The sequence below is a fragment of the Xenopus laevis genome, chromosome 5L, assembly GCF_017654675.1.
Source record: "Xenopus laevis strain J_2021 chromosome 5L, Xenopus_laevis_v10.1, whole genome shotgun sequence".
NCBI lineage: Eukaryota > Metazoa > Chordata > Amphibia > Anura > Pipidae > Xenopus > Xenopus laevis.
In genome coordinates, this window is record NC_054379.1 from 80,833,241 (window position 1) to 80,848,511 (window position 15,271).

Sequence of the window (15,271 nt, forward strand, 5' to 3'; positions counted from 1 at the left end):
GAAACTGGTGAATTGCTAACGTGGTGCTGCAATTTAAAAATGGATCCCATTCTCAGTCCCAAAACTATAGGCCAGTTAGTCTGTCGTCAGTGGTAGGAAAGCTTTTTGAAGGGTTAATAAAAGATAAGATAATGGACTCTATAGCAAATCATAATACTATGACAGTGCCAGCATGGTGTACGGTAATAGATCTTGCCAGACTAACAATTTCTTTTTTTGAGAAGGTGAACAGGGACCTCAAGTCTGGGATGGCAGTGGATGTGATTCTAATTCTGGGCAGTGTCATTCTGTAGCCACTAAAGCAAATTAAGTTCTGTCTTGCATGAAAAAGGGCAGATAAGGCTGATTGGTAATTAATAGAGTTAATTACTACATGGCATCACAGAAACCAGTGCAACCAGCATCATAATTTAATAATATGCCCTGTAGCATCAGCTTATATGACAGGCCAACCTAATTTTCTGATTGACAATTTGAGACGACCCCTAAGCTTAGCTTCTCAAAAGCTCCTCAGAGCCCATTGAGCATGTGAGTGTTGCAGACACTTTCCAAGATGGTGACCCCCTGTGATAAGTTTGAAGTCCTGAATCATTGCTGCTATTGACAAGCTGAAACTTTAGGCTGGTGCAATAAGTTCAGTATATAAAACATGCCAGTTTTAGGGTTTTTTAAACCGATAGCCCTGTTTTCACAGTTGGAGAAAATAAATCATACATTGCAGCTTTGGGTATTTCCATCTGAATAAATTGATTTGCTTAAATTTTCAGATCGATGTTCTTAAAGCAGACATGGAAAGCGCTGAGTGGAAGATTCTGGAAAACCTCATCCTAGAAGGTGTTGTTGAACAAATAGGACAACTGGTCTTTGAGATCCACCTTCACTGGCCGGGCTTTGAAGTCAGTGGAAATGACAGCACTGTTGTCAGATACTGGTACAGCCTTTTCAAAGAGCTTGAGCGCAAAGACTTTAAACTTTTCTACTCTTACAAAGACTTATCCAAGCCACAAATGTTCCTTAAAAAGGAAATGTTTAATGCAAGCAGCTGCTACATACTAAGCTGGGTAAACACTAGATGGACATGATATGTTTTCATCTGAACATTCAGAGCACAGGACTGAAATAGTAAAAGTCTACACGACGGGAAAAAAAGAATAGCAAAACAAGTCAGCCACACATCAAGAAACTCTGCTCCAAGAACCTTTTGGCTATACAAAAACTGTAGCATGGGTAGGATCTGCATAGTATAGTTTTGCTATTGTATGCTGAACGAACAAAACATTTGTAGATTTATATATCAAGTGGCACTAAGATATACTTATGCAAACCTTTGAAACATTAATTCCAACAGACATGCACTTAACCTGCATTGCATTACTACTGCTGGATATGCAACCTGACAATGACTAACTCAATTAACTGAACATGCAGTCCTAATAAGGGATTCACCAGCTTATAGTCAAAGCAAAAATAGACAAAATGGTTTCCACTCCTGTTCTATATTACTGCCATTTTGCATTGACTATAAAGGAAAGCATTCCATGACCATTGTCTGTATTTTTATTGTAACTTCTACCAGCAAAAACCATGATGATCAAATACTATCTGATAGAAAGCATAGGGCAGCGATTGGTAACCTACAGGTTAGGAACCAAAAGTATAGTTTACTTATAGTTGTTAATAATTAGTTTATTAATACTCCCAACATAATGATTTACTGAACCACTGCAGTCTGTTTATTAGACCAGAGAAATCAGTTTTGAACTTTCTGCAGTTGAGTGGCTTCAAGCAGGAAAAAATAGTAAAAGGCAAAGTCTTGTGTCGATACTATGATAGCATCCTCATGATGGCCACACTTGATAAAAAAAAAAAAAAATAGGACTGCCCCTTCCAAAACAACCCTGTGTTCTTTTACCCTAAAGAATACGTTTTCTTGTTCCATCCACAAGCAACGTCAGCATGAAGTTTTTGTTGGTCCCAATCCAGGGCTAAACAGATTTGCTGTTTATCTTTGTCCACCACCATTCTATGCTCTCTAGACATAGGGGCAGACAAAACATAAGCTTGAGTCAACTTTGATATGGTACGTAAGAGAAACATTTTTTAAAAACTCCCCTAAACTCGACTAATAGAAATGTATTTAAAAAAAAAAATTGAGTTGAATTTCACTATAAAATTTTTTTAGAGTTTTCAGTTAGACAATAAATCTGCCCCTTGGTCTACACTTTAAAAAAAAAAAATAACGCAAACATTTTCTAAAGGATGTTTCTAATTAAAATGAAAAAGGATTTTGGGAGGAAAGTTATGAATTTTTGTTATTTGGGACTCCAACAGAAGAAAACAATGGCAGAACGGAGGAGAGGTGAGGGCAAATATGCTGAAAACATTTGTTTATATAAAGAATATAAATGTCAAACCAGTCATTTCCATTGTTGGTCTTACTGGTCCTTTAATAGTTAGCCATGCAGCGTGTAGATTTTCTATGTGGCAAATTTATAAAGATACCATTAAAACAAGACATGAAACCTGCAAGTTAATTGGCTGCTTTATATTAGACATGTACTGCAGAACTGAATAGAGATGAATGCAGTAGCATGCTTTCGAGTCAAGTTTGTAGAAAGAACAACATAACTTTCAGGTCTCCTGAGTTTTGCATTTTATTGGTTCAATAAAGTGTGGCAGTCAGGTATGGTGACTTGGTTATAATATTAGGGCAACAAATCTGTCAATGTTTTACAGAGTCAATATTTATAGTAAGAAGAACACAACTGGATTGTGTTATGATATGAGAGCTTGAAATGGTTTGTTAGGTATTTATTTATACCCACAGATACTGTATGTTTGCAATGTGAAAAGATGTTTTATGAGGTCTAAATGACCAATAAACAATTGTACAGTTTACAGGAGTTTTTCACTGTTTTCTTTCAAGTTCAGCCGTGTCTTTGTGGGGTATTCTGCCACCTACAAAACAAACATCCAGTTTAACTGGCTTCTCATAAATTCGATTCTAGTATGTGTGAATGTGATAGGGACTTGGCTTGCAAAGGTGTGAACTGCATATCTATTGGATCAGTCAACATTTCGAAAAGGAGCATAGTTTAGTGTGAAGGGGAATCATGCTCAGCAGAAAAAAAGGCTTCTAAACTAGAGTATGCCAGCCTAAAGCACACCTCATTGACTGCAGCGGGGTGCAAACACTGCAGGCTTCCAGGTCTTGCTTATCTTCACTGACCACATTGTTGAACTGATCCTACTCAGTGCTGCTGGCTACAAAGTACAGGATCAGTTTTCTATCACAGACCTAATAGCTGCCTCCCCCAACTTCTACAATGCCTTGGCCTGCAGACTAACAAACATGTACAGCACCTTTGAACCTGGAGTTTAGACTTACTTGAAATTAGGACATCTTAAATTTGTAATGTAGTGTGTAAAACCCACGGCAAATACTTACAGTTGCTTACAATTTTGAGCATGCTACCTTTTATGGGTACAGCCGGATGGTGGTTGAGCACCTCCTCTGCATACAGTCATGTAACTCGGAGGACTTTGAATGCTCTGGAATGTTTACGAGGAGCATTAGACAATACATAATATGTAATATTGTTACAGGCACCCAACATCATTTATCCAGAAATTCCTGGTGTCAAGCATTCCAGATAATAGTATATGTATATATTTATTAAACATATGCCTGAGCAACAAACTTTAAGGACCATTACACCAGAATAAGTTTAGTAGATTCTCGAAAAGCAGGTATAACAAAATATTTCTTGCCAGCAACAGTCCTATTTTATACTATAAAAAATTCCATACTACAGGTTTGAGAAGAGCCATTGATGATGTTTTATCTGTCTCCACCCTAGTAATAAAATCATTGTACTTTACTGGCCTATTATCTGCTGTACACGTGGGCCCTATTGTAGTTGGAAAGGCTGCCCCAATGGCTAGATAGTCTTTTACTACAAGAACTTCTGAAGCAAACTAGTCTGGGTTGATAATACAGATGCTTTAATATATACAATGATCCACATATATTTGCAAACACCCATGATGCAAATTCCTGTAAAGTGTGTGGTTTCGAACGTTGGAGAAAAAATTATTATATCTGCTATTCATTATTACAAAATGTGTAACAAAAGTCAATAAAACTTTATTACGGCTCATAAAAACAAGGTCTATATACATGGAACATAAATAACGGTGATGCTTTACAAATGTCTGTCATGAATGACTCTCATGGCATACATAACATTTCATGGTTTTAAATGTAACCCTTTGTTCAACAGGAGTTCAATGAATAAGAACTTGGCCTGAGCAACATTTTTGCCTATTGTTTTCATTAAGAAAAATTAGGTTTTTAGTATTCCTTGAGCTAAGCAGGGTACAGAGAAATCAACACTGCTTTCACTTTCACTGGTTCTTTCAAGCACTTATAGGAGAAACAAACTGATTACCAGGGGACAAATAACCCACCTGCATAACAGACTCCTTCACATTTTAATATTTAAATCAGTTGATCGTGGAAAGTAGTGTGGGTCAAACAATGGCTCATAATATAACAAATATGGAATTTAAACTAAAAGACAGACATATATTTTAAAAATAAACTGTGTTTATTTTGCTCATGTTGAACAAGGTTGTATTTAAGTGTATATTGCCCCTTTAAGTGAATACTGGCAGGCAAAATACATTTTGAGGAAAAAAAATTTACAAAAAGAATTTGGTCATTAACCTACTGCACTTCTGTTCACCCCTATACTATAGATCCCAGGAACCATCCAATGACAACAGGATAGCCACATTTTGAGTTACTGTTAAACCCATTCTATGAAGCACAAAAAACACCTGAAGAGTAGAAAAAATATAACCCAATCAGCATGCAATCTGCAAGAACATATACAAAATATTGTACTTTCATAGCTGCATTATTGGCGGCCTAATAACATTTATTCTTATTGGCACAGATCAGTGATCCAGATATTGTGCTTCTCTGTTGCTAATTCTGCTGTTGTCCAAAGATTACCAGCCATTATTTATAGCCTCACTGAAATGCATAGGCACTCTGTTTCACTCTGCTTAGTCCCATAGTTTGATAAGACCATCCCATCCACATGTTATTACTTTGGAGGTTTCATGAGGGTGCCAAATAGCACTTATGCAAACTTTATCATGTGCTTTCAGTCTGCTGTACAGTTTAGTTGTCTTCCAGTCCCAGATGTTCAGCTTTCCATCAGCATCTCCAGACACTACATAGCTGTTTAGGAAATAGGAAGATCAGCTTCTGTTAATGCATTTAAGCAACACAATTACACAATTAACAAGTGTGTGTGAATATACAGCATGTATGCATGTGTTGGGGGGTAAATGATTTGCATCAGCTTTTTTAATTTTTTTTATATGGATTCCTAGTCCTAGAAAATATAGGAATAATGGACCTCTCTATAGTATATAATAAAACAGAAGTTCCATGGCAATGTAAAAGCATAAACATGAAAGCATAGTTTTTTGTCACAGTTCTGATTAACTTCTTATATCCTTTGTAAATTTCAGAGGGGGCATGTTATTGCTCAAAATACACAAGTTATTACAAACAATTAAAGCCAGTACCTAACACTCTTACTGTGGGAAGATGTTGGCAATTGTTCATAAAGGTAAAGGAATGCAATTGTTGTTACTTTGGGATATATAATCCTCTCACATGACATACAAAGCTGCTATAATTGAATCTAGCTATCTGAAAGAAAGATTGTAACTAAAATTGTCACACAGTAACAGCTGGAATGTCACCCTGCCAGCAGTTTTGTTGTGTGAAAACTTAAAGATTGCAAAGAAAACAAAAACTTGAAAAAAAATTGTCACGCAGAACCAATGTGCAGAAAGAATCTAACAGGTATTCTGAGCACGATGTAATGCATTGCCACATGCTCTCTGGACCTCACAGGAGATTATTTTGGCAACAGTGAATCTGGAAATGGCCAACTCACTGGAGCTCCCATTATATTCGTCTGATTGGTTAGCAGTAATTACCCAGTGAGGTTGCTCATTCTTACTTTATAGAGAAGTATTTTAACCTGTGACAGGGAGTCCTAAATAAACTCTTTGTACCCTTTGCTTTAGGGTTGTATGTAGTTCAAATGGTGGAGTTTTCTGCTTTTCCAGCCTATTTCTGATACAATTCACTTACCTCATATCTGGAGAAAAGTCAACTTGACAGGCATACCCTGCCACCATATGGCCCTTAAAGATTTTCTTTTTATTCAGTCTGAATCGGTTTTGAGCACCAAATATTAAAATCTGATTGTCCATGGACTGACAGGCTAGCCATTTACCTGTGAATATACAAAAGCAGATCAGTCTTTTCTAAGAGAGCTTGATTAATGCCTTCTTATACCTACATCAATATATAAAGCACTTTACTCTAAGCAGCTTTCCAATATATGTTAATTACAAACTACCAGTGATATTACTAAATACATAATTATATAAGTATAAACTGGTATGGGATTCCTTACCCGAAAAAAAACAAGTTATACAGTAGTTTATACTTGGTTTGCAACCCCTTTAATTTTCATTTACAGCATGGTACAGTTAATGTCCCTCACCACCATAGGTTTTTTAATAAGTAAGCAGAATGTCAAGAAAGAGATTTTGCATATATTTTACATCATTAAAACCATTCCTATTTGCTCAGGGCAAGAGGATTGTTTATAAAGGGTTTCTAGAGAATTTATAAAATATGCAGTTGGTAGAAATTAATAGGAAACCATATCCAATAGCAGCAGTGTTGTTCCAAGAAAACCATCATGTTCTATAAAGGATAATAATAAGGCCATCTTGGGGCCTGTCATCATTAGACTTTTTATACATAGATTCAGATTCTCATTCCATAGCAAAGAAATGGAAGGTGGATAAACAGATAAAGGCTACTGGTTACGAATGGTAGCAATAAGGCAGGTTTCAGAATTCTAACTGGGGTCAGATCCAAGTGAAAGGCAGTGTCAAACAAGTGCGAAGAGGAGAAGAAATAAAAGTAACTACAGACTAACAGTAACAGCCAGAGGTCTAGTACTTTTTACCATTACCATCTACGTTGATGTAGAATCTGTAGGCTGTAGTTTAAATGTCTGGATATGAAGCAAGCTATTTTTAGCCTCATCACAGATCAGAAACAAAACCTTCTGTGCTGGAGACAAGACAGTGACCAGCATCATTTCCATTGGAATATTCCCAGAGAATGATATATGAAAGAATCACAAGTAGTTATGATGAACCAAGGTACATATGAAATGCCATGGAATATTTTGTGCAATTTTCTCCTTACTTTCATGAACCTTTTTCACTACCATACATGGTAACTATCCCTATATTAGAGTCTAATAGAGGGCTGGGTAACCATGGGTGCATGCAGAAAACGGACCATTCAGTATATTAGATGCAAGTACAGTGTAGAGGAGAGTTAACACATTTGCCATATTACTCTGTAAACAGGCTAATCGACTCCTGCCTTCTTCCCACCCTCAGATATGTATCTTCTGGTTTTATGATTTTGCTTCCATGTTCAGAGATGGGCTTCTAACATGGGTCAAGTAGGGTAATGCATCTAAGTGCATCTGGTGTAAGAAGTTGGACTTGAGGATATTTATCTTTAGGTACAGGTGTGGACAGAGATGTGGGTTTTGAAGACAAGGCTGCTTCTATGAGCCCATCTGCTACAGAGACCTTCCCTGTTAACGTATCCCAACATGAGCACTGTCATCAACAGCAATTACTAATGTAACGGAATCCTGAAATTAAAATGTGTAGACAAGCTCCTGTTAATGGCTGCCAAAAGAGTAGTACTAAGCTCTGCATAACAGGCACCCATACAATATTTTTTCTTTATCTAGTGTATAAATATATAATCCTAAGGAACTGCCATTATACAAGAATACAAACTGAAATGGTTTAAAAGCTATTTGTAAAGGCAATCACTATTAAAAGCCGTATCACTGATACTACTGGCTCGGACTCCTGAAACAATGCTGCAAGCTAGCAGAGTAACAAAACAGCTGGAGCCCGAACAACTGTTACAGTTTTTGGGAAAAGGCCCACGTTAACATTTTATTATTCACAGAAATGTGTGTTTTCTTTCTTATGCTCTAGAACAGTGCTGTCCAACTTCTATGGTTCCGAGGGACGGAATTTTTTAAATCTACATGGTGGAGGGCCGATAACGGAAGCCAGTGTTAGCCACTCCCTGTTTTTAGACCACATCCACTTTAAACCACACCCATGTTACCGCAAGACCATGTCCACATTAATAGCACACCAAAAAACCAAATGGTTGGTGCTCACTGCAGGGATCAGGGCCGGAACTAGGGGTAGACAGAGTAGGTAGACATTGAGGGGAGCACTTTTCAAGCGTTTATTTAATAATTTGTTTCAGTAATCATGGTCACCCAGTTGGGTGGAATCCATCTCCCTCCCCTTCTTGCCGGCAAGTAATAGCTCCTTCTGTGCGGTGCACCGCGACGTGCATACACGCGTCAATGACATCACTGATGTGTTGGATGGGAGAGAGCTGGGGGGCTGCTTGGTGTTGCTCTTGCTGCTCTCAGCCTTGCACAGTTGCACTGAACTGAAGACATTCTTTCTATTACTGTAAAGTGTGAAGCTTCCTGCTGGGACAGCCAGGTACAGATTTGGGGGCCATATTGTTGCTGCTGGTACAGGTACATAAATACTTGGGGACAATATGATGTGATCAGATTTATTTTTGGCTACTGCTGACACAGGTAAAGATTGGGGGCAATATGATGGCTGCAGGAGGGCTGTATGATGGATGGCTGCTGAGTTTGCTGGTACAAGTACAGGGGGCAGTAATATAAATGAAAAAGTGTTGTACATTTTCTTGCTCTCTTTATTTAAAAACCATCATGGTAAGGAGGGAAATGGTAATGCAGGACAGAGGGGCACTGATTGAAGCTCTTGCCTAGGGGGCCAAACTACCTTGTGCCTGTCCTGGCAAGGATGTCATATGTGAAAAAAGTTAAGTCATATTAAGACATACCCTTAAATCCATATGCCTCCTCCTCCCCTGTGTATAATACAGTACCCCAGCATATGATTAAACACCTTAGGGGCCACTAACAATAATTTTCAAATGCTAACAAACCCCCAGAACAAATACCAAAGTATGTCAAACACAGGGAGGACAGGGAAGGCAGAACAGAGCAGGAGACAAGAAAATCAGGACCAGTCTAATATGTACTACATACAGACACACAGTTCTGGTGCCCCATTAGTATTTTGTATAAGGTGTGAACAGTACAGGAACAATGTGGGCAGTTTCAGTCTGGGTCTCAGGTGTGAACAGTACAGGGCTTTAGGGGAGTGAACAATAGAGGTGTCACAAGTTTGAACAATGCAGGGGGATCACAGGTGTGAACAATGCAGGGGATTAATCTGAATTTGAGGTTTAGACAATGCAGGGGCCAGTTCATCTCTGTAGTGATACCTTTTAAAGTTTACATATGGTAAAAAGACACAGAAGGCAGACTTTGATGTGGAGGGCCACATGGGGGGGGGGGGGGGGGTCGTGGGCCGCCAGTTGGACAGCCCTGCTCTAGAACATGGCAAAGCAAATTAATAAAGCTGTATTACTTATCCTAGTCATCCGTCTGGCCAGTGCAATGTAACGATGCAGACTTGGACAGGTGAAAGATCTGTGGTAAGACAATGTGTCTTGTGCCAACTTACCATTTGGTGATAAGGTGACAGCAGGCATGGAGTGCATACTTGGCTCTGCGATGTACTTAAAATCCACAGGAATGTCCCTTAAAAATAAAAAAGATAAATTAAAAAAAAAAAAAAAACACTATACCATCAGGGATTTACAATATACTAACTAAGGTTAATTTTACTTTTAAAGGGATATGGTCGTGATTTGATGTCGTTTTTAATACCATATTGTATGTGCCTTGCAAATAAAATTCACCTGCTGGGAGCACTCTGACACCCAGCACTAGGTGGTGCATGGATGCATGCTCAGCAGCGCTGATGAGCGATAGAAAAGAGAAGAAAGAAAGACTGCAGCTTATCAAAGCACAATTCAGGAGGCTGAAGAAATCATGGGAAATAACTAGAATATCTTGGCTCAAATTAAAAAAAATATATATTTTATATGAGTCGAGGATTATCCTTGACGAGGCACTATTAGCAGCATGCTTATCCATGACAGAATGCCTTTAAAAGGCACCCAATTCAGGAGCAAATTCCAAGATTCTGTAAAACACATTGCTTAAACATTTTAACATGCAAGAATGCAAAAGAAAAAAAGCTGGATGTTGATGATTAACCCCAGCAGATAAATGCATATCCTTAGGAAATAAGAAATGCTTATACCATCTGCTGAAAAAGAACATATGCTATAGAAAAATACAAACAGTATTCTCCTCCAACACAAGAATGGTAAAATGTATAAAACTGCAATTCTGAAAATGCAGCAATTTCATAAACCAGTTTTAATTAAAGATACTGATTTAAAAAAAAAAAGAAAAAAAAGATTTTATATTATTGTGTGTAAATAATTAGAATGAATAGATATAGGACTTACCACTCCCAGACCCTCAAGCTTTTGTCATCGGAGGTGCTCACAAAACGCCTATTCTCATCCACAAATGTTATGGTGTTGACAGCCCCCAGATGTCGGTCATACTCCTGGACTATCTCTCCACTTCGAACATCCCACTGGAATGTTGGAGAGAGAATGTGTTTTGCAGTAACCCTTATCTGTGGCATTTTTATCAAAGAAGCTAAGCTGTTTTCCTAACTAAACTATATATGATGTGTGTAATAGCATTACACATAATACCCAAGCCTTGGGTCACGGTCTAGGTGACCAAGTGTTGGTAAATGAGCCAGGTTCAATCCTATGTGCAAATCCTTCCATATTTTAAAATGCAGTATAAAGACACTCGACAGCACATTGGAGTTCAATGACACTTCTTGTAAAGACAGCTGACTGAATGTTTGTCAAAATACACTTTTCTCAAGAAATGCAAACAAACAGGGAGATACCACCCTGTGAAAAATATGACCAGAATAGTTAGGGCCACCATATGGGATTTAACTTGATATGGTATAATGGCTTGGCAATTTTATCTCATCATAGACTTGTATAACGCAACATACCTGTTTTGAATATTTATGCACTTGCACAGAATGAATTACTGATAAAACATGGGAACCCAGCAATCGTACATTGATCAATACCTTCTGTTTTTGTATCTGAAAGCAATTTGGTTCGATCAGTAGCACTTACATTATATTTTATAGTTTAATCTCCTATTCACAGCTATAGCAAATATCTGCAAACATGGTGAGAGAGTTAAGCTGTGCAAAATTCATCATTATACAACTAAAGCAGACAACCAGACCGTTTTAATTAAGGCTTTTGATGAAAAATTTCCATATGTTTTAACAGCAGCTACAATTTTACTTAGAAGTAACTAGAAATAAGTCCATAATATGAATATCATGAATATCTGATATTTATATACTGTATGGACCCCATAATGGCTGGGTCTGCTTAATATTGAGACTTTGGCCTCCTTTAATTTGGTAGAAAAAAAACAACAACACAGCAGCCTAATCGGTTGCTAGAAGTACTGTTTAAAAAGGCCCTAAAACAGAAGAAATACCAACAAAAAAAAAAAAGTTCCCAACTGAAGTGCCAAACTTAGCACAAAAACATACATACAGTTTTGCCTGTGTTTGCTGTTCATGAACAGTGTCAATTTATAAGATTTTTGTAGTAAATAGACAGAAGGTTGTACACAGGTGAATGCAGTTTATGTATTGTGGTAATCTGGGCTATTCAACTAAACCTGTCCATATGTGGATCAAAAAGAACCCAGCAGCATTTGTCTGAGGTGGAACAGATTACAATTAGATATACTGGAAAGACTGGCTAGCACATTCTATTCATCGACTGAACAGTTATTACTACAGATCAAGTTATGCACCTGCCCATCAGAGAGAACTTTCAGATCTGTACTTGTGATTAAGATTATGAACAAAATAGGTTTTACCTGCACAATCTTCTTATCAGACATTCCAGCCACAAATAGAGTCTGTTTATCTTCATCAGGATTGAATTTTACACAGTAGGGTACTTTTCTATTTGTAAACCTAGAAATGCACTGTCCTAATAAACCCAAAAGAAAAAATGTAGTCAATAATCCTATTACAAACATTCTCATGTCCAAAATGGCTTAAACCTACACTGTAAAATGTACTTTTGCTCCAGCAAACCACTTTACTGCATAAATGCCTTTTTGTCAACAACAATGAGCAATGAATTGTCAAAGGAATTCATCTAATGTGTGGGTGGGTAAAAGTGTTTACATAATCACTTTTGACTATCAGTAACGAAGAATCAGCATGAATAGAAGATTAGCTGCACTCTTTTGTTCTGCAACCCAGTCGACTCCCCTAGTTTATTATTGGCAGATGCACATCAACACCTCCAGCTGCTGGAAAGCATTTCAACCAGTACATGAAATCTGACAAACAAGCATAAAAAGCCTTAGTGTCAATTATATCCGAACTGTTTATGAATATGCAATATAAGCCCTTTCGCCATATAATTTAGCCATGCGAATACCATTTTTGTCAGATAAATGCATTTTTTCTTAGAAAATCTAAAATAAAGATCACAAAAACAAAATGTAAAAATTAGAATTATATAGAACTTAAACTCTGCATAGGATTTATTTAATAACACTAGGAGAGCTAGGTAGAACAATGTAAGCAAATATTTGCTGGTTGCTATGGCTACTGGTACAAGCACTCCTATTTTTTTTGTAAATGAGTCTTAAATAGCAAATGTACCTGTTTCTGTGTCCCAAAGCTTGAGATAGCGGTCATAAGCAGCACTTAAGAATTGGGTCCCAGCATTGTTGAAACATATGTCTCTCACAGCTTTACTGTGCCCTGAGTTGCCATTAAATAAATAAAAAAAGTTAGAGTTAAGGGCATAGAATTGTTCTACTTTAAAGGTGTCCATTTAAAAAAAAAAAAAATTCATAATGAAGGATCATGCTATACTAAGCAACTGTGCAATACACATTAATTAAAAATGTTCAATGGCTGTAAAGTTATTTGCAAATGTAAATACAGTCTAAAAAAGTATTTGTTAGGGTCTGATTCTTAAAACAATGTAATAGAAGTCAGGTCCCCTCTAGGTCTTTTAATCAGACAGTTTGAAACATTGTTTCAGGAGTCGGAACCAGGTGTGCAGGAAATGTAAATTAGCCTGAAGATACTGCTTTAAAATAGTAAATAATGTTAAAATCATTGAACGTTTGTACTTAATGTATTGGTTGCTTAAAAATGACCTTTCCTTTCACTATACAAAAAATTGTATTAGGGAGGGTGACCACTAAGAAAAGTAATAGCATAAGACAGTGCTGTCCAACTTCAAAGGTACCGAGAGCCAAAAATTTTCTGGCCTATGTGGTGGAGGGCTGATAATGAAAGCCAGTGTTGACCACTCCCTGTTTTTAAGCCACGCCCACTTTAAATCACACCCAAGTTAGCACAAGAACTTTTAAGACCATGTCCACATTAATGGTGGTAGAACACCAAAAAAAACAAATAGTTGGTGTTCACTGCAGGGATATTGCTCATATGTGAAACAAGTTTATTAAGTCATATTAAGATACAGCCATAAATCCATATGCCTCATCCTCTCCTGTGGATAACACAACACCCCCCCCAGCACATGGTTAAAACCTTGGGGACCCCTAACAGGTATTTCAAAATGCTAACAAACCCCCACCAGGTTCATCTCCCAGAGGCAGAGTAGGGCAGACAGAGTATGGCACACACAGGGAGCATAGGACGGGCACAGTATGGCTCATACATGGAGCATAGGGCAGGCAGAGTATGGCATACACAGGGAGCATAGGGCAGGCAGAGTATGGCACACACAGTGATCATAGGAAAGGTAGAATACAGCAGGAGACAGGGAAACCTATCAGGGCCACTCTAAGGTGAACAGTTCATACTGTGCTACATACAGTGACAAAGTGCCCCTCCAGCAGTTTGTCTGCTTTTAAAGCTTAATCAAGGTAAGCAGGCACAGCAGGCAGACTTTCATGTGGGGGACAGAAAAGCGGGGGGTTGGCCAGTTGGACAGCACTGACATAAGAGATGAGCAAAACAAGAAAATCATTAAAGGCCATCCATGTTCTGAACCCAACAGGGAGGATCTTATGGTTTGAGCCCTTAGGCCAGTGATCTCCAACCAGTAGTTTGTGAGAAACATGTTGCTCTCCAACCCCTTGGATGTTGCTCGCAGTGGCCTCAAAGCAGTTGCTTAATTTTGAATTAGAGGCTTGAAGGCAAGTTTTGGCTGCATAAAAACTAGGTTCACTGCCAAACAGAGCCTCAATGTAGGTTGACAATCTACATAGGGGCTACTAAACAGCCAATCAAATCCCTTATTTGACACCCAGGAACATTTTTCATGCTGTGTGTTGCTCTCCAATGCCTTTTACTTCTGAATGTTGCTCACAGGTTCTAAAGGTTGGGGATCCCTGCCCTAGGCCAATGACTGGATGCCAATATAGGCATTAGACAGCTATTAGAAAAGGTGTAATTTTCTACCTGTGAGTTATTAGCCAAATATCAGTCAGGCTTCCACAAAACATAGGTCAGTTAGCTGAAGGGGCAGAGTTAGCAGCTATTTGAGTTCTTGAGTTCTAGGTGAATGGGACATCCCTTGGCAAATCAGGCTTACTTTTAACAATGTAGCCCAAGACACAAAAGCACGGATCAGTTTGTTACCCCTATAGCAGGTACTTGTGCAACGAGTGGCATGAGCGAATTACCTAACCTTTTAATGATACCCCTTCATTAATAGAAACATTTAAATCTTTCCATTGAACAGTTAAATAGAAAAGTTACATTTTTTTCCTTTGGGATGAATTCAAGATGGCATGCTTAGGGATAAGTCGCCATCTAATGCTAAGAGTAACAAGATAGAATGCAAAGGATTAAGATTAACACTGTCTTTTTATAATGCATAAATGTAATAAGCAGATGGGTAAATGTTTTGTATAACCAGACATATATACTGTAGCTCTAAACTAGGCATATGGTACTGAATTGATAGATCCGGTAAGTTTTTTCAGATACAACTGCCAATTCCTCAAAAGGCCATGTGTACAATAAAATAAACATGCATAAAACATCAGTCACTAACAATGATATTGGATACTTAGTTTCC

At 37.9% G+C, this 15,271-nt stretch overlaps 2 protein-coding genes across 3 annotated transcripts in view; one reads left to right on the forward strand and one right to left on the reverse strand.

The window, feature by feature from the left end:
- mettl24.L (methyltransferase like 24 L homeolog) overlaps window positions 1-2,898 on the forward strand; it is a 30,350-nt gene extending 27,452 nt beyond the window's left edge. The window contains exon 5 of the mRNA XM_018263307.2: window positions 768-2,898. Within this exon, the coding sequence (XP_018118796.1) occupies window positions 768-1,082 (315 nt within the window). The 3' untranslated portion in view covers window positions 1,083-2,898. The remainder of the gene's footprint in view (window positions 1-767) is intronic.
- A 1,084-nt stretch (window positions 2,899-3,982) lies between these two features.
- cdc40.L (cell division cycle 40 L homeolog) overlaps window positions 3,983-15,271 on the reverse strand; it is a 48,397-nt gene continuing 37,108 nt past the window's right edge. For both annotated transcript variants that reach the window (XM_018263309.2, XM_018263308.2), the window contains exons 10-15: window positions 12,871-12,972; window positions 12,069-12,184; window positions 10,592-10,725; window positions 9,736-9,812; window positions 6,182-6,326; window positions 3,983-5,251 (exon numbers count right to left, since the gene is read on the reverse strand). In XM_018263309.2, the coding sequence (XP_018118798.1) occupies window positions 5,074-5,251; window positions 6,182-6,326; window positions 9,736-9,812; window positions 10,592-10,725; window positions 12,069-12,184; window positions 12,871-12,972 (752 nt within the window). In that variant the 3' untranslated portion in view covers window positions 3,983-5,073. The remainder of the gene's footprint in view (window positions 5,252-6,181; window positions 6,327-9,735; window positions 9,813-10,591; window positions 10,726-12,068; window positions 12,185-12,870; window positions 12,973-15,271) is intronic.